We start from the raw sequence: 24,398 nt of genomic DNA on the forward strand, positions 1-24,398 counted from the left end.
TACTACACCGTCCCCAGATCAAACAAGTGGCCGTTGGCAGTGACTATACACATGAGGGAATTGGCAAATAACTACATTGGGAAGAGAATTTGAAGAAGAAAAAAAAAAGAAGTGTCTTTATATTTAAATTCAAATAACATGGTCCCCATTGATGTCTATATTTACAGTACAGTTACAAGTCCATGGTGTTCATTCTTGAATCTTGTTTTTGTTTTTGTCAAGATGTTTTTTTCCCCCCTCAGTGTGTCCTTGGAGCGTGACACGGACATTCTGTGTGGGTGTTGGGAGACTTCTTGAACGAGTCTATGAAAGGGTGGAAAAAGCATATTTGATAATAGCGTGTTAGTACAGTGGTTCTCAACCTGTGGGTCGGGACCCCCAGAGGGTCCCCAAATTATTTTGAGGGGTCCCCAGATGATTGACTTAATGTGCAACATTGTTTTCTCACTCAACAGTAACGTTTAAGTGCATAGAGGGTATCTGTACATTTATAAAGTGATAATTTAAGGACGTTTTAATACCTCTAAAATGACAAATTAAACATTTGCCAAATTGTCAAATATTGGAGGCAGAAATTGGGAAAATAGCTGATCTACATGCTCACAACGCCTCGCAACGCGTGAGCAATCTGCTTATCACCTGACGGGGGGGATTTTCCCTGGTAGGACGTAGCGCATAGAAGGAACCCGTTATTCCAACCAGTTCCTTTCCCCTCCATCAGGTGCCCCGGCTGTCCAGGGGGAGGCAGTATAGAAACCAGGATTACTTACTTACTTAATTACCAGAATTATTTTATTTTTTATTTTTTTTACCTACACGAATTCTAATCAATGGAGCGACTGTTTTTGATTTCCACCTGTGGAGTTTGTCAAGGTAGCTACACAACCCAATCCTCCACCAAAGTTGCCTTGCCCTTTAAATGTGAATGTTGGGGGTTGGTGGCCATAGACCATATTCACACCGTGGCCATCTTGGATCACATGACCACATGGGGTGGCAACGCAGCCAATCAAGCTGTTGGGTAAGGCAAGACCCACCCGCAGAAGCTTCTGATTGGCTGTGTTGCCACCCCATGTGGTCATGTGATCAAAGATGGCCGCTGTGTGAATATGGTCTATTGCCATCCCCTGGGAATTGAAACGCATGTGAAACCCATGTCAACGTCTTGTGGGCCGTTTACACAAGAGCACTAGTAATAAAGATGAAGAAACAATCTTTTGGAAACCCTGCGTGATGAGATGTGAGAGCAACATGTCTGCTGAGTGAATATGATCCATTAACAGACAGATATTCACCTGTTACTTGTTAAGATGGGAGCTGATCTTGTCTTTTCTGATTATGTTTGTGTAGGGAATCTGAAACAGAAAGTAAACACATATTCATTCTACAGCATATGATGTCACTGGCATCGCCAGTGGTGATGCCAGTGCTGGCGCACAATTTGGCTATACATGGCCTACTTGCTGGGCCCCTGATTCAGCCCGGGAAAAAGAGTTGGAGAGGCCCTCATTGTGCGCTATAGAGAGAGATCTCTCTCTATAGCGCTGCTGCTGCTCAAAGATTTGCCATTTCAGATCATGACAAGTGACAATTGCCAGTGGGCCGATTACATGAGTTATATTTTGTCGTTGTCGGGTGGAAACCTTGTATGTCCAAAACTGTTTTGTTTTGTATTTATCATTTAAAAAAATATTTAAACTAGTGAAAACAGCCGATCCACCTGTAGATCTGCTGTTTTCACTACTTTTGTGCAACGGCCTTGTATGATGAAACTTGGAGATACGATGTTTCTGCCCGACAGTGACGATTTAATTTGTTGGCTGCCCAGCCCCCAAAATGTAATGATTTTTTTTTAGTATTTTCTATTTCTTTTTCTAATGGCCGGCCTTTTTTTCTAATGGAGTTGTCCCGCTTTGGCCAGCACGTCCCTGCCTACTTGTGCACAAGACGCAAGTTGGCAACTCAACAGAGTGCAGTCCTAGTTTTGTCTTTGTAGTAGCTGTTTAGAAAGTTAATTTGAATAAAGTGTATTCTCACCATTTGCAGCTGTTGGACCATCTCTTCTCTGTAAGCCAGTTCTCGTTTCATTTGGTCCTGGAAATTATCTGAAATCCGTTCAAAAAATAAAGAAAAAGTATGTTTCACCCGCTGGAATACAGCATCTCTGACATTAAAAAGACTCTTTCTGCTGTAAATTGACTAACAGTTTGAATGGTTGTCTAACTTAAAGTCACATTTCTACATAGTCTCTTGTATTCTAGTCTATGTATCATATATGTGTATCATGTATGTGTACTTGTGTGTTCCTATATGAGTGATCTGTCCGGTAGCCTAACGGTGTGTGCCAGGGGGTCTTCAACGTTTTCAGGCCGAGGACCCCTTAGTTGAGAGAGAGATGAAGCAGGGACCCCCACAACCTTTTCATAGATTCCATATAGTTTCATTGTTTGACCGCGCAATCATCAGTGTATTTTGGATTCATGTCAGTTTGTCTCTTCAGATATTTAACCACTTGAACAATACTAAAAGGAGCTATAGTAAAATTTTTCTTGAAAAACGAATGCTAAATTAAAAATAATATTCGAAAATATTTTATAAAAAATATATAATTCAAATATGTGTTTCTGTTCAAAAATGTCCACAAAAAGTGTAAAATAATGATAAAATAATCATTTTGGCCATTGTCGGGCCGACACTTTGTTTACATCCTATCAATCCATGTAAAAGAAAAGACTAGGATGTAAACAAAGTGTCAGCCTGACAATGGCCAAAATGATTATTTTATTATTATTTTACGCTTTTTGTGGACATTTTTGAACAGAAACACATATGAAGCATATTTTTTTTATAATTTCTTTTTTTTATTTTAGCATGTTTTTCAAGAAAAAGTTGACCATAGCTCCTTTAATAAACCTGACCTTTCACTCTGTACTTAGTCTGCTCTTTTTCCCCTCCACACCAAATCTCTTTGCCAAAAATAGCCGATCTACAAGCTCATAGCTTGTAGATCTGCTATTTTTGCTACTGTAAAAAGGAGAAACAAAGTTTCTATCATACAAAGATCTGGAGGACCCCCTGTAGTGACTCTGAGGACCCCCTGTTGAAGACCCTTGGTGTATGCGAATGAACATGAAGACGGACGCGCAGAAAGAAAGACGCTGCGACTTACGGAAAACGGGAAAGGAGGAGGTGCCTTTCAGTGCGTGGAACTCCTGCTCCAGTCTCCTCCTGAAGTCAATCTGCTCCAGGAGAACCTTCTGCAACTCCTCTGTAGGAACCACAGTAGCAGGGACGTGCAGGGAATGTTAGAGAGGCAGGGGGATGACATTTCTAAAAGGGCCTGTGGTAGAAATATTTATAGCGTAACAAATATGTGTCTAAAGAAAATCTCACAAGGCTACTCATTTAGATGTACCTGCAGCTGTCAATCTGACAGCTGACGTCCATGGACTGTGACTTCTACTCCTACTCTGTGTCAGCATAAAATCTGTACTAAGTGAGGCTATACATGGTCATTGCAACTTAACCAGTCAGCCTTATTATATACTGTATGGTACTTAGTATAGCTGTTTAGATTCTCTCTCCTTCTAGGGAGAGCCCCTTGGTGTATAAGAGGTGTCCCATATGACACTTCAGGAAGGTCTTCTGCCGCATTCTCTGATGCTGTGTATGCTGTTTCTCTGTTGCTGAATCTTCTTCAATAAATGGTTGACTTCACCCTGACTGGATATTAATATTTTTCTATCATAGGCCTTTTGGTGAAAATATCGAAAATCGCAGAGCTCCAAGCTCACAGGCCAGTTATTTCCGGTGCTTGCATACCACACTGAACTAAGGATAATCATGTCAATACTGGAGATGTGACGTATAAGGTAGGGCATTGACCAAGTCGACTCCCACCAGGAAGCCGACTTGGTCAGGCGGGTACAGACGGGTTAAAAGGGCGGGGGCTCAAGCCCTTTTTGAAGTCTATGTGTGCACGTGCCTGGACAGTAGGAGAGTCAACAGAAACTAGAAAGGCGAGGTTTCACTCTGATTTGAGCACCGTTGGTTTATATTATAATTGTTGTTGAAGTTGAGCAAAAATATAAAAGATGAAATAAAAGCGTGGAGGTACTTGGAGCATGCACAAGAAATGTTTTTTTTTACTTAAGCCCCTTTTCCACTGACATGGCCGAACACCACACCACTCCACACCGCCCACTTGTGCAGGTTTTCCACTACAAGGACCTGGGTAGAGTGGTGTGAAAGTGGTACTAAACGTGGTACTAAAAAGTATCCAATCTAGAGAAGGTCTGAGCTAGGCCAGACAGGGCCAAACACTTCATAATGACTGATCACTCACAGACTTTTCGTTTAGACCAGGATATAGTTGTAACACATGATAATAGATTGTATTATAATCACAGTTATAATCTAGTATAGTGTATTATAATTATCATAGTAATATATTATAATAATTATAGTGTATCATAAGCACAGTTATAATCCATTATAGTCTATTATAATTAGGATAGTTGTAATACAAATTTATATTGTATTCAATCACAGTTAAAAGAGTCCATTTGTTTGGTGTGGTGTAGTGTAGTGTGGTGCAAAGCTGCAGTGGACAGGGGGCTATAGAAATTTTCTTTTGATGTTACCTTTCTCCATGTTTTCAACATCCTTCTTCTGTGGTGCCGGTGAGGAGGAACCTTGGTTTTGGTCAGCTGAGGAAAAATAAATAAAGAAATAAATAAAGAAACCTTTCAAACTTCTTGTTTCAAAATATAATAGATTAGGAGGAGAAGAGAGGAGAAATGTTCAAGTAAAAACATCATTGCAATATCACATTTCTGCCACAAGGTGTCAGCATGACTCCATCATAACAAGATGGAGTACTGTAATACTGTATGGTAAGGTTCTACACATGTTTCTCTATAGAATCAGCATGCATGTATGTACACATCTTAAAACCGAAGTAAATATTTAACAAATACTACGAAATGTGAGAGACAGTAAAAAACAAACATGGCAATAAGCTGTGATCTACATCATTAAATAAATACGGTTGAATTAATGTATTAATAGACTATTGTATCATTACACTAAGAAACAATTGACAGAAACAAACAAAAGTTTGTCTGCCTTTTGCTTTAAATCGGTTAGTTCACAATGCTATCTTCTACTACTATGATCTATTATATTATAGTTGCTACATTATCATCTGTATTATGACACATGAAAGACTAGTAGGCCTATAGGCTACCCAATAGTCTACTACTGTATATCTGTCTGTCTGTCTGTCTGTCTGTCTGTCTGTCTGTCTGTCTGTCTGTCTGGCTGGCTGTCTGGCTGTCTATCTGTCCATCGATCTGGATGACAGGAGAAGGGAAAGTTTTGGGGAACCGAACATGAAATGATGGGAGGGAGATCCTTTTTCCAAAAGAAAGAAAGAAAGAAAGAAAGAAAGAAAGAAAGACAGAGAGACAGAGAGACAGAGAGACAGAGAGACAGAGAAATAAAGAGAAAGGGAAAGAGAGAGTTGGAGTGAGAAGCAGAGAGAAAAGGGGGAAGAGAGAAACAGTGTTTTTTTTACAGCAAATTTTGATTTAGTTTTAGTCATAGTCTTTTGAATAAAATGTAATTTAGTTTTAGTCATAATTTAGTCACATGAAACGTATTAGTTTTTGTCTAATTTTAGTCGACTAAATATCATAAGATTTCAGGCGACTAAATCTACAGTTGATTTAGTCAACTGAAATGTATTTTGGCAGGCCTTGATGGCATCGTAATGAGCTTGTAGATCTGCTATTTTCAGCACACAACACCTGAGAGCAACCAAACATAAAATGACTCTCTTCTCCACTAATCCTTCCCTAACGTTTTAGTCTAGTTTTTATTTTGTTGACAAAATTGTCAATATATTTAGTCTTAATAGTTTTAGTCATCACAGCTTAGTTTTTATTTAGTTTTCATTTAGTTTTCGTCAGTGAAAAAAAAAACGCAGTCGACAAACATTTTTCGCCATAGTTTTAGTCGACAAAATCAACACTGCAGAGAGAGAAAAGCTGGAAGTGAGACAGAGAAAACGAGGGGAGAGGGAGAGACAAAAAAGGGAAGAGAGGTGGTGAAAAGGAGGGAGTGAGAGAGAGAGAGGCAGAGGCGTCAATTGGGTATGGCAGGGGTATGCAGCTGCCATACCCTGGGTCCAGGGGGGAGAATAAAAGTTACTTTTAAATATAAATCCATGAATGTCTCTTTGTCTATCTGTGCTGGTTATTATGTTGTTAAATTACATTAAAATAACTACAAATACAAAGTTTTACAAAATGGTCACTTTAACAAGGTATTATAATTATATTCTTCACACTTTTATTCTCCCCATCTCGACAAAATGGTACATTCCCAGGTTCCGCAGGTCAGCTGCACAGGTGCAATGCATTATTGTTAATTGTGGCATGTTTACTAACATGCCAAGTTTAGCTGCCACTTGAACAATCGTTCCAGGCTGCCATATCCAGCCCACGAAACCGTAGAAACGGGGGGGAAAAATATAATGTACTTCTTAAAATAAATGTATCACGCCTGTTGCTAAGGTATGGCAACATGACTGGTGTCTTGCACACGCGCGAAGGCGCGCGTGTGCAAGACACCAGTCATGTTGCCATACCTTAGCTTTTTCTGAACTGACGCCACTGGAGAGGGGTGGGGGAGCGAGAGAGAGAGAAGGGGGAGAGGGAGAGAGAGAGAGAGAGAAGGGGGAGAGGGAGAGAAGGAGAAGGAGAGAGAGAGAGAGAGAGAGAGAGAGAGAGAGAGAGAGAGAGAGAGAGAGAGAGAGAGAGCCTCTGCTCTGTCTCATTTGACAAGCAAATTTGCAGACAGTGCCTGAGGATAACAACCTCGTTTGACAGTCAATTAACCGTGGATAGTCAAAGCCAGAGCGGTTTGCATTACATAAATGGAAAATTAGATTATTTTTTTTTATATTCCCTCCTCCCCTGGAAACAGAGAAAGGGGGCGGGGAGGGGAGGGGGGGGGGGGGTTAAAGACAGTGGCTCGTTGGCACGCGGAAGTATGCCTAAGATTTTATGCCCCCGCCGTACGACGGCGGCTTTGCCCCGCGCGGCCCAAAAAAACCCAATCGGCTGCTTTCGCCTGCGCGCCGCCGTCGGACGACGAAGTCTAACTAAACCGGGCTGTAGGGATGTTAGGTAGGAAGGGGGGGGGGGCTACAGGGGAGGCGTGCGCGGCGAGGAATCAGGTCTTCTAATCACGTAGCGGCCTTCCCTCCTCCGCTAGCGCCCAGGGAGACGGCGCACGGCGGTACAATCAGGGGGGGAAAAAGGTGGTCTCGTTTAATTTGTTTCGTGTAATTTTTCGAAATACATTATACATTATGCCACGGCATTATTATGGTCTCCCTCTGCGCATGTACGAGCGTGTGTGTGTGTGTGTTTTTTTCGGTTGCCTCTATGCGTGTGTGTGCGTGCGTGCATGCATGCATGGGTGCATGCGTGTATGTGTGTGCGTCGGTGCGTCCATGCGTGCATGTGGTTGTGGTTGTGCTCGCGCGCGCGTGTGTGTGTGTGTGTGTGTGTGTGTGTGTGTGCGTGCGCGCGTGCGTTTGTAGCGGGTGTGCAGATGAAGCCTATGTCGGCACGCAGATGTCATAAAGCACTTTTAATGTCTCGGCGACGGATATAAAGAAAAAGGCAATAAGCTGTGATTCTCTTGTTTTCCATCAGGGAACCGAGGACTCCTCCTGTTCTCTCTCCCTTCAAACATCATTAGAGAAAGAGAAAGGAGCCGAAAAGAGAGAGACGTTTGCTGTCGGAAGGAGTCTGAGATAAGACCAGTAAAAGACTCCCTAATCGGGAGATAAGCGACTGTCAGGTCGCAGCGTGATTTTAGGGCAAAATGTGTACGAGCAGTGTCCAAAAATGTGTTTGAAAAAATCGGCCTGATGGTGGCGCTATATGGGAGAGATCCATGTTGATGACATGAGTGTAGACATACTGTGTAGCGATTTGCGTGATTTTAGGACAAAATCTGTAGGAGCAGTGTCCAAAAATGTGTTTGAAAAAGTCGGCCTGATGGTGGCGCCATATGGGACAGATCCATGTTGATGACATGAGTGTAGAGCATGTGTGTATCGATTTACATGATGTTAGGGCAAAATTAGCAGGAGCAGTGTCCAAAAATGTGTTTTGCAAGAATGGGCCTCATGGCGGTGCTAGAAGAGGGCCATGTGAGAATTGGTTGCAGAGATATGAGCAGTGTGACGTGTGACGTGTGACAGACAGACTGACTGACGGACAGCTGGCCGAGGTTTTGATAGTAACTGCGACCTTATGGTCGCAACAAACACCAGGCCTTCTAAACTACAACACTTAAAACTACAGCAGGGGTCTTCAACAGGGGGTCCCTGAACCCTAGGGGGTCCTCAGAGTTACTACAGGGGGTCCTCCAAATCTTTGTGTGATAGAAACTTGTTTTCTCCTTTTTTTTATATTAACCACTTGAACCCTAGTGTCCATATTCTGAGAACCTTTGCTAAAAATAGCCGATCTACAAGCTCACAACGCTTGTGAGCTTGTAGATCGGCTATTTTTGGCAAAGAGTTTTGGTGTAGAGGGGAAAAAGAGCAGACTAAGTTCAGAGTGAAAGGTCAAGTTCATCAAGTCGTGACGGTTAAAGTGGTTAAATGTCTGAAAACACCAATTGACATGATTCCAAAATACGCTGATGATTGTGCTGTCAAAAGATGAAACTAACTATATTATGGTATCTATGGGTTGTGGGGGTCCCTGTATCATCTCTCTCTCTCTCTCTCTCTCTCTCTCTCTCTCTCTCTCAACTAAGGGGTCCTTGGCCTGAAACAGTTGAAGACCCCTGGTGTAGTTGTTTAAAAGTGTTGTAGCTAATATCCAACGGCAACAAGAACCAACTAAAATAGTAATAAAGAAAGTCATGGTGTACCTGAGGTCTCTCTCCAGTAGTCTGGTGCCGAAGTCTCATTGTCTGATACAAAGAAACCACTGTGCTCTTTATTATCATCTGAGAGACGGACAGACAAACAGAGAACGCATTATTTTGTGCTTTAACTATCAAAAAAATAGCAGATATACAAGCTCAAGCACCGAGCTGCAAGCTTGTAGATGTGCTATATTTGAATATTTCAAATCCTTCTAAGGTTTTTTGAAAAACCATAATTATGTTTCTATGTCAGTGGTGCTCAAACTTTTTCATGTGAAGGACCCCCAAAATGATAAGTATATGGCCACGGACCTCCATCCCAAAATATTTAGTTCCAGGGACCCCCCAGAAGCAACATTTGAGTTACAAATCTGTGCTTAAAAAATCCATATATATTCAAAGATTTGCACAAATTTTCACGACTTTTCAAAAATAGCAGATCTACAAGCTTCCTGACTTTCGGGAGGCGTAGTTACAGACTCTATATAATGTATAGCGTTCGGAGATTGTGGAATAGTTGTCTGGCTACGCAAGACTAGTTGGATTCTTGTGTGTCTCTTTCTCTCACTCACGCACGCACGCACTCGCGCTTGCGCACGCACACGCATACACACTCGCGCACGCACATGCACACGCACACAGTCCCGAAAAATTGAAAAACGTCTTTCCAATGAGAGGTTTAGGGTGCGATGTACGAATAGAGGAGCAAATGAAACATCACACAGTGATATTAAATGCACTCGTTCACACAGTAAGATGAAAACAAGCAGCTTGCGGTTTCACACGATTCCATTAGCCGATCTACAAGCACACGACGCCTCGCGCCGTGAGGCGTCGTGTGCTTGTAGGTCTGCTGATGGAATCACGAAAGCAAACCTCCCGTGAAATACCACAGCATAACAAAATGTCCACCGCAAGAAACGGAGTAGGCGAGCTCAAGTGTTTAGGCCCATTAAGACGTGAGGCCGATTCCACAAATGCCTTCTAATTCGGTAGTTCTCACCAGTTCAAGATATTTCAAAAATATTCAAAAATAGCATTATGTACAAGCTTGCCACGTGGCACGAGGCGAGCTTGTATATCTGCTATTTTTGAACGCTAAAATCTTAAATGAAACAGATGCATTCCCGCTTTTGAAAAATGGCTTCAACTATTGACAATATATACAGATTTCGACATAAGATTTGATATATACATACAGTATATATCTGCTGTCGGGCCGAAGCCTCCTAACTCCAAAATGTTAATTTTGAGGAAAATGAGCTCAAGTGGAGTTAGGAGGTTTTGACCGAAGGGCTTTTTACTACTTTTCATTGGTTGATATTATCTTAACCAACACACAGACATAAAGGGTGTTCAATAGCACATATTTATGAAACAAAGAGAGGGCCAATCGGGTGGAGTTAGCTGGTTTGGCAGAAAGTGTGGAGTTAGGAGGTTTTGTCCCAAGCACTTTTTACTACTTTCCATTGGTTCAATATTATTTTAACCAACACTCGGGTGTTCAATAGCCCTGATTTATGCCAAAAAAATCTAAAACCTCAAAATGGAGTTAAGAGCTAGGTTTTGTCCAGACAGTGACGATATATGATATATGATTATCAAAGCAACATTATCTTCTACAATGATAGTATGAACAGAAATATAATTGTGCATTATTATAATTTTCAGTAAAACAAATGATATGATATTGTATATTATACTCATGCCGTACAAAGCAGATGTACTGTATGTAAGTATAGTAGCCTATAGGCTACTGAACAATTGCTCATTTGGCCTTTATTCTTCCTTGTGTATTGTTGTGGATGTGAGAAAACGCCAATATTGTATACTAGTGAATGGATTCTGGCTCATCTGATGATACAAGACAAAACAGCAGCTAGATGTGATCTTACCAGTGATACTGGAGCAGTCTTTGGTGGCGTAGGCAGGGAGACCCTCGTCTCTACTCTTATGGAGCTGAGAAGAGAAGAGAAGAGAAGAGAAGAGAAGAGAAGAGAAGAGAAGAGAAGAGAAGAGAAGAGAAGAGAAGAGAAGAGAAGAGATAAACCTCATCATGAATGCATGATTATATAACCCTAAACTGACAATTCTGGAATGGGCCTTTGATAAAAAGGAAACATATATATTTGTATTTTATTGTCCCCTTCTATTCTGTCTATAAAGCATTCTGTATACTATCATTCTGCAACCATTTCTAATGTCACTGTCTCTGTCGCCATTGATTTACAGTGGTTTTCAACCTTTTCACATCAAGGTCCATTATTTATTCAGCATTTGAGCCACGGACCACCATTTGACTCAAAACGTAGAATATTTTGTTGTCGTTGCATAAGATTTTGTCCACAATTCCATGCTGTATTGATGTGGTGCCAATTATATTTTTTTCCTACATTCTCTAATTGTGTAGACTTAATTAAATTAAGCAATAATGCAGACTTATAAAATGAAACCAAGTGGTAAGGGTCATTTGGTTTCATTTTACGCTCGCAAGAGCTAAAGATCTATAAGAGTCCATTCGGTTACCAACTCTCCATTTAGCTGGGGACCACCTGGAACCCCTAAGGATCATCGGTGGTCCCCAGACCTCTGGTTGAAACAAACGCTGATTTGCCTCATGCAGATGTGTTATTGCAGTGTTGATTTCGTCGACTAAAACAATTTTTAAACAAGTAAAAACTAAGCTGTGATGACTAAAACGAAGACTAAATATGTTGACAATTTCATCAACAAAATAAAAACTAGACTAAAACGTTGGGGAGGGACTAGTGGAGAATAGAGTCATTTTATGTTTGGTTGCTCTCAGGTGATGGGTGCTAAAAATAGCAGATCTACAAGCTCACAACGCGATGCATTGTGAGCTTGTAGATCGGCTATTTTCAGCACGCAACCAAGTGTAAAATCAGTCATTGCGATGCCATCAAGGCCTGCCAAAATACATTTCAGTTGACTAAATTAACTGTAGATTTAGCGGCCTAAAAACTTATGATATTCAGTCGACTAAAATTTGACTAAAACTAAAACTTTTCAGGTGACTAAATTAAGAATTAAATTAAATTTTATTCAAAAGACTGACTAAAACTACCCCTCCCCCCTCTCTCCCCTCTCTCTCTCTCTCTCTCCCCCTCCCTCCCTCCCTCCCTCTCTCTCTCTCTCTCTCTCTCTCCCCCTCTCTCTGGCTCTCTCTCTCTCTCTCCCCCCTCTCTCTCTCTCTCTCCCCACACTCTCCCCTCTCCCCTCTCTCCGTCTCTCTCGGAGGCCTAGTTATTGTGTCGAGTTGACAGGTTAACGATTAGCGCCGCCCTAACAGGGTTGTGCGATGACAGAAGGAGAACAAACACGGTGGCGGCGGCCATATTAACCAACGCTGCAGCCGCTGCTCCTGTTTCCTATTATCCGGGATCAGAGGCCGGCCCCTACAGGGAGGGAGGAAACTCCCAGCCTATCAATCTGCTTATGCAGATCACATCAGCCGCCATTTAAATAATAATTAGCTAAAGGGGGCCTGGGGGGACGGGCACGTGCACACACAGACATCGAAGGGGGCTCGAGCCCCTGCCCTTTTATCTGTCTGTAACAACGGCTCTTTCCAGACCAAAAATGCAGTTTTTACTATGGTGAAATAAATACAAAATGCCCTCTTTCCATAGCCTGGCGGGGCCCGACGCCATACTGCGTTCACTCACTCATTCCTTCCCCATAACGTCTGGCCTTCCGGGTATAGGCAGCGAGTATACTGATTATTTCCTGACCGGGGCCAATCAGTGACTGCTGTCCGCACAACAAACGTAGTCATCCTGACAACAAGTGAAAAGTTTTCCCTGATTGGTCCATGTGTAGACAGTGACGTAGATGCATGCTGCAGCATTTTCAAAACAAAAATGGCTGCCCTCGCGATGCAACAAGTGTAACAGTTAACGCTCTAATGATAAAACAAGCAATAAGTGCAGTTATTTCAGAGTTGGAATCAGTTACAACAATTCAAAAGGAACACGGGCAGAGTTCATCGGCCGAAAAGACGCGTTTGTTTGCCGTTCTTCCGACTGGCTGAGAGATGTTTTGCTACGCTGATTGGTTAGAGGAGTCTGTCTGTCAAGGCAAGTACTCCCGCCCACTTTTCAAGCTGCCAATAGGCCGAAGGCCAGACGTTATACTGGGGAAGGAATTAGTGAGTGAACGCAGTATGACGTCGGGCCCCGCCAGGCTACTCTTTATACGCCATTATACTGTACGCCACATCTCCAGTATATGCGTAGGTCAGTGTGGCCCTTTTGGAAATGTCAGCCCCTGCCTCTCTAACATTCTCTGCACTTCCCTGTGGGGGGAGATGTTTGCTTCCTTGTAAGCCGGGTGGCCTCGCGGAGCCGCGGCGGCAGGGAGAGTCGTCAGGCATTGGTGTAAAGTAACTACTGTAAGTGCATTTACTTACCATGCTCAATTAAGTACAATTTTGAGGTATTTGTACTTTGAGTATTTCAAATTTCCAATACTTTTACTTCTACTCCACTACATCTCGGATCCAAATATTGCACTTTTACTCCCATACTTTTACTGCTTTTCCGTATATTAACTTTTGAATTCAGTTACTGCTGTAGTTACTTTGTAGATTTTGATCATTATTAAAAAAAAAAAAAGAAAAGAAAAGATTTGAAAATGTCTGTAATGGGTACTTTCTACTTTTGGTACATTTGTAGTACATTTTGAAACCAATACATTTCTACTACTAGTAAGACACCCAAGGGTGGAATGCGACCTCAGGGTGACATGCAACCTCGCCCTAAAGGGCGAGGTCGCGCCAATTCTTGACAATCTGGCCAACCACAGCGTTTCTCTGACGATTCTAGTTGTTGTCATTCTGGGGGGAGTTTGTTCATGTTTTTGTGAGGGTATCAACCCTAGGAGACACAGGGAGAACACGCAAACTCCACACAGAAAGGCCCTATCGCTCACACCCTAGGTTCGGTTGGCGATAGGGCCTTTCTGTGTGGAGTTTGCCTAAACATGGAGATGTGGTACAGAAGGACTCATATATGGGCATAAAAAGTATGTCATGTGACATCACTTCCTGTACAGACAGTCAGACAGACAGCCATTGACTCCGACCTAACAATGGCTACTGTCTATGACGGTAGTCCCATATGACATGATGTACTAGACTATCTCCATATATAGTGTTATCCACATCTCCATGTTTAGGCCAAACAGATTCGCTCCATTTCTCCATGTATAGGTCCAAATGCCCAACATTGAGCTTGACAACGAAACGTTCTTAACACAGCAGCCCCCATATTTACTTTAGAAAATATGTTAAATTCTAAGTACGTTTCGAGTACCGGTTTGATACAAGAGCGAATAAGCACTACACTTCTGGAATCATGTGCGTCGACTTAAAGTTGGATCCAGGCCTAATAACTTTATCTGGCCACCCCGTTGCCACCTCCTTGTTACATTTTCTTTTCTCCAGGTGGATGGACATTCTTTCATGGACATCCTTTCATAGGTGATCTAAGTCCAGCCGCCCGTATCAGATCAGAGGAGGATACCGCACATTGTACCTCATCCACCCTTTCTTCTCTCTCCTTTTGGTATCTTTATCCTCCTCCTTTTTTTCTTTTTTATTCTTCTCTTTTATTGTCTTTCTTAATCTTGTGTATCCTTCTCTTTTTTTTTTTTGTCTTTCTTAGTCTTGTGTAGCCGCCCCGTACAGGAAGAGATGGGGACTTGAGGTCGCAAGTCAGGACTTGAACCTGTGACGCTGCAAAAGCTGGATTATCAGCCTAGATCTTTGGAACACTACCCTGTGTTCCAGAGCAGCAGTTGATTTTCAGTACTGTGTGGTTCATTTGTTTCTCATTTTGGTATGTTGTCACCTTGACTTTGATTATGAAGACATGACTTGTTGAGATTACTTTATTCAATATGTCTTCAAATGCAATTTTGTCATTCTCTTTGAAATTTTTCAGTGATTCCTGAGTCATGTTGGACCTCGGGTTAGATACTCTTTGTATGGCCTCTGGAGGTCCTTGGCGTTGGTTAGTAGTATGCCCAGCACATAAGATGTGGGACGTCACAAAGCCTGCGGCCATGTAGCATTTTCCATCAGGCCTGTTGGTTTTCACGCTCCAGTGCGGCGTTCATGCGCTGCAAGTCCTTGTCCACAGCCCTACGGTCCTGGTGGCCCTTGGTATTGTTGATATTCCGGAAACGCTGCCATTGACTTGCACCAATTTTGTGAGGATATCAACCCTAGGAGACACGGGGAGAACACGCCAACCCAACCTAGGGTGTGAGCGATAGGGCCCTGACTATGTTATGTCAAAACATGCCCATATGTGGACATTACCAAATATGGGCATTTCCAGATATGTCCTTAATATTGATAACATTGGGACAGGGATCTCCATATATGGGCATAAAACGTATGTTAATTAGTAAAGCCAAGCTTGGGTTTGATGCCTTGGGATTTCTATATTTGGACATAAGTGTATACCCAATAGGTCATCATCTGGAAAGGTAGGGTGTAAATCAGAGTAAAGCAGGCTTTTGAGCTAGTTAGGGCCAGAGATTGATGACATCAGAAATCCCCATATATGGGCATAAAGGGATTTTGCTTTTGGGAATGCCCATCTATGGCATTTTAATTTTATTTTATCCTTTATTAATAAAAATACATGTATGTATCCATATACATATGGAGTTCAATATTGATGTTTTTGGAGAAGGTATGTTGTAAATGTATGCTACTTAGTAAGGGTTGGCGATAGGGCCTTTCTGTGTGGAGTTTGCCTAAACATGGAGATGTGGTACAGAAGGACTCATATATGGGCATAAAAAGTATGTCATGTGACATCACTTCCTGTACAGACAGTCAGACAGACAGCCATTGACTCCGACCTAACAATAGCTACTGTCTATGACGGTAGTTCCATATGACATATTGGACTAGACTATCTCCATATATAGTGTTATCCACATCTCCATGTTAGGACTCATATATGGGCATAAAAAGTATGTCATGTGACATCACTTCCTGTACAGACAGTCAGCCATTGACTCCGGATTAACAATGGCTACTGTCTATGACGGTAGTCCCATATGACATATTGGACTAGACTATCTCCATATATAGTGTTATCCACATCTCCATGTTTAGACAGCCAATGACTCCGGCCTAACAATGGCTACTTTCTATGACGTTAGTCCCATATGACATGATGGACTGGACTATCTCCATATATAGTGTTATCCACATTTCGTGTAGCCGCCCTGTACAGGAGGTGATGTCACAACTCGCTGACATCACACTGACATCACAGAGGATACGGACGGTCACGAGGATACGGAAGGAAGGAAGGACACTCAAGCGACACGGTTCTTCAGAGTATATGCGACCTTCGGTCGCAATTACTCAAGTACATTTTGAATCGCAGTCTTTCACTTGTAAAAGAGTACTTCTACGTTGTAGCAGTCTGAAGGAAGCCAAACCAAAATAGGTGTTAATTCAAATCAAATCAAATCAAATCACGTTTATTTATAAAGCACATTTAAAAACAACTTCCGCTGTACCAAAGTGCTGTACAGGCATTTCATCATCACAGTAACAGTAAACTAACACAATACTAATACAACGATAAAGCAACAATAATAAACATCCAGGAGCACATTAACATAAAATAATTACAATCAATAATAAGGCAAAGAGGACGTGTCAGGGGAGTTCAAAAGCTTGTGAATAAAACAGGGTTTTAAGCCTGGATTTAAAAGAGTCGATTGAGGGGGCGGATCTAACAGAGTGTGGAATGCTGTTCCACAGCACGGGAGCAGCAACAGAAAAGGCGCGGTCACCTCTGCGCCTCAGGTTAAGCTGGTTGCACACTGCACTGCGTGTTATCGTTGCGTTTTGGAAATCCGAAATCCTCGAAAGCATTTTTCAGGCCAAGGAGAGAGAGAGAAGAGAGAGAGAGCAAAGGACCCAGTGGCGACATTTGCGAAAATCGAAAAAAATCAACCCTGGTCCAAAAATAAATACGAAACGGGCGGCAGTGTGCAAACGTGATTGACATAACGTGAGGTTGATTTTTTTATTCACACGCTCTGAAATTCACTCCGATATTCGGCCCGAAAAACGCAGCAGTGTGCAAAGACCTTTACTCTTATGTGCCTGTACATAAGATGTAACAATAAAATAAAACAAACCTTGAAACCCTTGAACCTTGATACTTTTACTTAAAGGGCAACTTTGTTTTTTTTACAACAAGGGTTCATATTTTAGATTGCAATTAGAGAAAAGAAAAGATGAGTGTTAAAATGTTTTCATTTACTGCTTTCTATAGTCTTAGGGATTTTAATGATTTCAATTTCCGTGGGTGGCATGTGTACAAGTGGCTAAATATGTCTTTTTAGACACAATACGCCCATATTTAGCCAGTTGTACGCATGCCCCCACCCACTGAAATCAAAATCGCTAAAATGGCTAGAATCATCATGTTTTAGAGCAGTGGTTCTCAACCTGGTGGTCGGAACCCCAGGGGGGTCCCCAAATTATTTTGGGGGGTCCCCAGATGATTAGCTTAATGTGCAACATTGTTTTCTCACTCAACAGTAAAAAAATCAACATAAAGTTTAAGTGTATAGAGGGTATCTGCACATTTCTAAAGTAACAATTTAAGGACTTTTTAATACCTCTAAAATGACATGTTAAACATTGGCCAAATTGTCAAATAGTAGAGGCAGAAATTGTGAAATTATTTTCACAATAGAACCGTGTTATACAAAATGTAATGCCTCAACTCTTAGTGCTCGTCAGGGTGGGGGTCCCCAGTTAAAATCTGATTATTTTGGGGGTCGCGGCCTGAAAAGGTTGAGAACCAGTGTTTTAGAGGAGAAAAGAATCATGGCACTGCATCTTTAAGTGAAATAATCGAGCGTACCTTTTCCGCCACTGTCGTCAGGCCGGCGGAAGGGGAGCCCGCCGACGACGGGAGGCCGGGGGGAAGGGGGGAATCTTGCCGGGCGGGGTCCGAAGAAGAAGAAGAAGAGGAAGAAGAGGAGGAGATGGACGGAGGGGAGGCGGTGGGGAAAGCGTCCCCGCCGGCGGCCGCACACCCTCTCCTGTCTTTCCCTCTCTCCTCTCCCCCGCTCTCCCCCTGCAGCGCCCCCTGCAGCGCGGGAGGTGCGGGGAGACCGTACAGGCCGCCTCCATAGCTCCCCGCCGTCGCATCCTCGTCCTCCTCCTGCTTCGACGACTCCACGTCCACCTGTAGCGGGAAAGAAATACGATTTTTCTCTTTTGCATGTGTAACAGGAGTCATTTAATGTTGCTTTTATTTAATGAAGTTCGTCAAAATACAGCTATTAACACTGTTTAAACACAATGTAATGCTGCCCTAGATATTGCATTGTGTGCTGTGTTCTCTATAACCTTGTCTGAACAACAGCGCCCTCCCCTGGTGGAAGATAGACTCATGGTTTGCCGTCATATGCGGTCACGTGACGTTGCTCTGGTCTTCCTGTTTTGGTATGAGCAACGGTAGGCTGCTGTTCTGATCTCTCCTCCTTTTGCATGATATAAAGCGTCACAATCTTGCAATTATTGTAATCTGTGCACACTTTTAAGCAGATGAATGATGCAGGCAGACTTATAGCAGTTGTATTTATGGCAGCTGATTGCAGTTAGTCTGTAATCATTGAATGTTGTTTGTTTGTGTACAGGAGCAGAGGTGTTGTGTGCCAGCAGCCTATATTTGACATGCACTGTCTGTCTGTCCCCATCAGGTGTGTGTTGGGAGGGTTTTGTATTCTGTTTATTAACTGTATGAAAACGTTTTGTATTAAAGATATTATATAGAGAATGTAAATACTACAGTACTGTTAACTGTGTACAGTGTGCCTATTTTGCAATTATTTGAAAATGTAATTATTTGTGTTTATATAAGCTGCTTCCTGTTTTGGTATGAGCAACGGAGCAGAGGTGTTGTGTGCCAGCAGCCTATATTTGACATGCACTGTCTGTCTGTCCCCATCAGCTTCTGTCAATAAATGGGTGAACAGAGACAACACTTGGTGTGATTCTTCAGATCAGCAGACCCCAGAGAGAGGGTTACATCTGGTGCCGTGACTCCGTGAGTTCGAGAAGATCAGCTTGATTGCTCATCGTCATTGATATACAGTATATCATAATTTTTTTTATTTTTTATTTTTTTTTGTGTGTTGTGTGTACATGATCGTCAGTGATGTCAGAGGGGAGTAAAGGGGGCAGGTCTTTGCCTGATATTTCAGTTGGTTCACAAGGTAGTGAACTTATGTCATTTACTGGTATTGCTGAAGGTGATGACATTGTTCTGTTTGAGAGACCTTTGTCTGCCCTGCCATTTTCCACTCCTTTTCATGATGGTAATGTTGATATAAACAGTGCATTTAGACAATTTGGTGCTTTGACCACTGAGTTAGGAAAAGAAGTTGGTGATTCAATTACGACCAGACTCCTATCTGACAGCGGAAACACACATGCACAGCCCCCACAGTCTTTTGAATTATCAGATAACAACACAACGCAGACACATAGCCCCGCCCCCAGCCATGCCACACAGCAGCCTGCTCATAGCCCCGCCCCCAGCCATGCCACGCAGCAGCCTGCCCATAGCCCCGCCCCCAGCCATGCCACGCAGCAGCTTGCTCATAGCCCCGCCCCCAGCCATGCCACGCAGCAGCCTGCCCATAGCCCCGCCCCCAGCAGTGCCACGCAGCAGCCTGCTCATAGCCCCGCCCCCAGCCATGCCACGCAGCAGCCTGCTCATAGCCCCGCCCCCAGCAGTGCCACGCAGCAGCCTGCCCATGTCTCCGCCCCCAGCAGTGCCGCACAGCACCCTGTTCACGTCTCCGCCTCTAGCAGTGCCACGCAACACCCAGCCCATGTCCCTGCTTCCAGCCATGCGTTACAGCCCCATGTCTACGTCCCTTCTCCCAGCCATGCTGCTCAGCCATATGTCTACATCCCTTCCCCCAGCCATGCTGCTCAGTCCTATGGCTACATCCCTTCTCCCAGCTATGCCGTACAGTCCCATCCCTATGTTCCGCCTTCTGGCCATGCCATGCAGCCCCCTGCCTTCAGCCCTCCTTCCGGCCATATTTACAGCCCTCCTTCCGGTCTTGCTGCACAGCCTCATGTCTATGGCCCTTCTGCCGGTTATGCTGCACCGCCTCATGGCTATGGGTCACCTTCCGGCCATGTTGTGGGGCTACGTGGCGACGGTTACTATGCAACACAGATGCTCGGTCAGTCTGCCAACCAGGCTACGCTTGACCTTTCTCAGCTCAGTCTAGTCCTGAAGTCTGATGCCAGAGAGCCGCCCGTCTTCCGTGGTGATGGTGCTGACAAGTGTTCTATCCATGAGTGGATTGAACTGATGGCTACATATTTGAGGAAGAAGAGTGTTGTTGCGGCGGAGCAGTCGGATGAGATACTCATTAGGCTTATGGGCAGAGCCAAAGACGTTGTCAGGATCGGTTTACGCAGTGACCCGTCAATTGACGTTGTCCGCCGGCCTGATTCAATTTATACCATCCTGAAGCAGCACTTCAGTGACCTCTCGTATTCCTGTATGCCTCTAATGGACTTCTACAACACCTTGCCTGCGCCTCATGAGGCCCCTGTTGATTATTGGGTACGTCTAAATAGGGCTGCAGATGTGGCAGATGAGAGTCTTCGACGTCTGGGGAGGGCAATGGACGAAATTGGTAGGGAAGTGGCCATGATGTTTGTGCGGAACTGCCCCAACCAGTCTCTTTCTATTAAGTTCAATAGCAAGCTCACTGACCAATGGACAGCCAAGGAGGTACAGGAGAGGATTGATGAGTTCCAGCGGGAACAGCGGACCAGGCAGAGAGCGGCACCGCCACACCATGTTGCCCAACAGATGGTTGCTGCCGTGGGTGAGCCTCTCACATCTGAGCCAGTGAGTGAGCCTCCTCTGGTACATTCATGCAAACAAAATGTCCAGCCGTTTCAGAGGGCCTCGGAGACTGCCTCACTCCAGGCCAGCATGGATAAAATGACAGGGATGCTGAGCCAAGTGTTGAGTAGCTTAGCGCCTGCACCGCGCCCAGGTTTTGCTTCCCATGCCTATTCACCTCCCAGCTCTCTTCCCCGTGGCCGTGGTGGGTCACAGCCACAGCAGAGGAGGACATCCTCAGGTCGCGGTGCATGTGGGATCTGTGGTGAGCACTCGCACTCGACCATTGCCCATTGCCAATTCAATCGCCTCTGCTTTACCTGTCACCAGCCAGGTCACATGAGGCAAGAATGCCCTGCTTCCTCGTCCCCTGATTCTCAGCCTGCCACCGCCGCCCCTGCCTCAGCTTCCCCCCAACAGGGAAACTAGTTCGCCCGCATTTCGAGGGGGGAAGTGTGGGCGCTAGTGACAAGCCCCTCGACGAGGTCCCAGATCTCCAGTCGGTGTATGAGACAGTGAGTGGAGCTTTTCCCGGCCACACCAAAGTTATTATTCAGAATACGCAGCGTCTGCAGTACAGTGACAGTTTGTTCTACACCCCGGTTGTTGTGAATGGCCATTCAACCGTGAGGGCGTTGCTGGACTCGGGCTCCATGGCGTGCTCTATAAGCGAAGCCGCCATTGACACTATGGTGGAGGCTGGCTCCCTGACCTGTGATGACCTACAGAGCACTGATGTTGTCTTGGTTGGATGTGGAGGCATGAAAGCCTTTGCAAAGAGTCAGTGTGATTTGGAGCTTGAGGTATATGGACATAAGATGAGCGTGCCCACGTTGATTGTCCCTGGGCAGACTGATGACCTGATAATAGGCACTAATGTCATCAAGTGTCTCATACGGAGGCTTAAGGATTCTGAGAAGTACTGGGAAATGATGTCTGTACCGGGATACCCTGATGACGGAGAGGACCGTACTCGATTCCTGGCCATGCTTGCTGGTGTCCATCGCTGGGTGGGAGAGGAGGTCCCTGATGTTGTGGGAACTGTGAAGTTGCACCAGGCCGTCACTCTACTTCCTGGTCATGAGCACCTTGTATGGGGGAAGCTCCCTGCGGCATCCCGTGGTCTGCCCGGCTGCACTGTTGTGGTTGAACCCACAAAGTCCCACTCTATGCCCCGCAACATTTTGGTTGGTCGTGTTGTCACTCCCTTGTGGGGTGACGGTTGGGTTCCGATGAAGATAATTAACCCTACTGACAGGCCTATCACCCTACGGAGGAACGCCAAGTTGGCTGATGTATCTCCATGTATGGCTCTGGAGGATATGGACGCAACGGATAGTGCTTGTATCCGTTCTAACAGTCAACGTGTCAGCTCTGGCCAGTCTTCTCAACCTTCTGACATTACCGAGTCTCTAAGGAGATGTGGTCTTGGTGACCTGAATCTTGACTCCTGTGAGGTTTCTGATCAGTGGAAATCCAAGATGTGTGGGTTGTCACTGGAATATGCTGATATCTTCTCCAGGGATAAACTTGATTGTGGGGAAGCAACTGATTTCGTGCACAGGATCCACCTGGTGGACGAGAAGCCGTTCAGGTTACCCTACAGACGAGTCCCACCTGGCCACTTCCAGAAGCTCCGTGTTGCATTGAGTGAGATGGAGGAGAGAGGAATCATCAGGAAGTCAAAAAGTGAGTTTGCTTCCCCGCTGGTCCTCGTGTGGAAGAAGAATGGTGACCTGAGAATATGCACTGATTTCCGCTGGCTGAATGCTCGCACGGTCAAGGATGCTTACCCGCTTCCACACCAGGCTGACTGTCTCGCAGCCATGGGGGGAAATGCACTGTTCAGCACGATGGACCTTACTTCTGGTTTTTATAATGTTCCGCTACATGAAGATGACAAAAAGTATACTGCCTTCTCTTCACCTACTGGTCTGTACGAGTATAATCGTCTCCCTCAAGGCTTGTGCAATAGCCCCGCCAGTTTCATGAGGATGATGATGAGCATCTTCGGGGACCAGAACTTCCTTTCTCTACTCTGCTACCTCGACGACTTAATGGTCTTCGCTCCCAGTGAGGACGTGGCCTTGGAGCGTCTCGAGATGGTGTTCCAGCGACTGCGTGCACACAACCTAAAATTGGCACCCAAGAAGTGTCACTTGCTGCGTCGGTCTGTCCATTTCCTTGGTCATGTCATTGACAGCAGAGGTGTGTCTACGGACCCCGGCAAAGTTGAGGCCATTGCTAATGTCACGAAGGCGGACCTGATGTTTCCGGATGGACGGACACCATCTCCAAAGAAGATACAGTCATTCCTTGGCCTCGTGATGTGGTATCAACGCTACATTCCCAACTGTTCCAGTATCGCGAAGCCTCTTTTCCAACTGACCTCTGGCACAAAGGAGAAGAAAAGGAAGTGGGTTGGGGAAACCCGAGGGAGACGCAGAGAACAGTACAGGAAGCTGGTTCCAGCGGACTGGACCTCTGAATGTGAGAAGGCGGTGCAGGCCTTGAAAGATGCCCTGCTGGCTAATGTTGTACTGGCGCACCCTGACTTCTCCCGCCCCTTCATCCTGTCAACGGATGCATCAACCGATGGCCTAGGTGCAGTGCTCTCACAAGTAGCTCCTGGGGAAGATAGAGCACGTCCTATTGCTTTTGCCAGTAAGTCATTGAACAGGTCACAGAGCATGTATCCTGCCCACCGTCTTGAATTTCTGGCTCTCAAATGGGCAGTTTGTGAAAAGTTCAGCCACTGGCTTAAGGGCCATGTGTTCACTGCATGGACTGATAACAACCCACTTACTCATATCCTGACTAAGCCGAGGTTGGATGCTTGTGAACAGCGCTGGGTGGCCAAGCTTGCATCATATGACTTTGATCTCAAGTACGTGCCTGGATTAAAGAATGTAGTAGCAGATGCCCTCAGCAGGGAGCCCTTCGCGGGTCGCTGCGTCGGTGAGCGCCTTCTCTGTGAGCCGTATGAGAGTCTGGTCCGTGAGTCTGAGCAGCTGTCTGGTGGAGAGGTTCAGGATGCTTTCAGGTTATCTACCATCCGTCAGAACAGCCAGGGGGTGGAAGGCAGGAAGGCAACCACTCTCCCCGACTCCATGCCCACCTTCTGCTCCATGTCGAGTGCCGAGGTTGCCGCTGTCCTTGATGGTCACAACGATTGGGATACAGCCGCCAGAGTCAGGGCCGTTGCCTTGGCGAGTCACGTACAAAGTATCACAGATGTGGGCCAGGATGCTCTACCCTCCATTCCGAAGCAGGAGCTTAGAGCTGCGCAACAGGCTGACTCTGAGTTGTCCCGTGTCATCTCCTTCGTTGAGCGCCGGCGTCGCCCCACACGACGTGAGAGGCCAAATGAGCCACTGGGTGCTTTGAAGCTCTTGAAACAGTGGGATAAACTAGTGTTTGAAGATGGGATCCTTTACAGGGTGTGTAAAGACCCGGTCACTAGGAAGACAAAACACCAGTACATGGTGC

General features: G+C 44.8%; 1 protein-coding gene across 1 annotated transcript in view; it reads right to left on the reverse strand.

Moving 5' to 3' along the window:
* Positions 1 to 1,298: 1,298 nt before the first annotated feature.
* skor2 (SKI family transcriptional corepressor 2) overlaps positions 1,299 to 24,398 on the reverse strand; it is a gene marked incomplete at both ends in the record, with an annotated part of 32,633 nt that continues 9,533 nt past the window's right edge. The window contains 7 exons of the mRNA XM_080743734.1: positions 1,299 to 1,355; positions 2,038 to 2,105; positions 3,170 to 3,268; positions 4,644 to 4,709; positions 8,962 to 9,039; positions 10,854 to 10,917; positions 17,889 to 18,215. Coding sequence (XP_080599860.1) covers positions 1,299 to 1,355; positions 2,038 to 2,105; positions 3,170 to 3,268; positions 4,644 to 4,709; positions 8,962 to 9,039; positions 10,854 to 10,917; positions 17,889 to 18,215 — 759 coding nt within the window. The remainder of the gene's footprint in view (positions 1,356 to 2,037; positions 2,106 to 3,169; positions 3,269 to 4,643; positions 4,710 to 8,961; positions 9,040 to 10,853; positions 10,918 to 17,888; positions 18,216 to 24,398) is intronic.

This window comes from Nannobrachium achirus (assembly GCF_963921795.1).
Source record: "Nannobrachium achirus genome assembly, chromosome: 15".
In the NCBI taxonomy this organism is placed as follows: Eukaryota; Metazoa; Chordata; class Actinopteri; order Myctophiformes; family Myctophidae; genus Nannobrachium; species Nannobrachium achirus.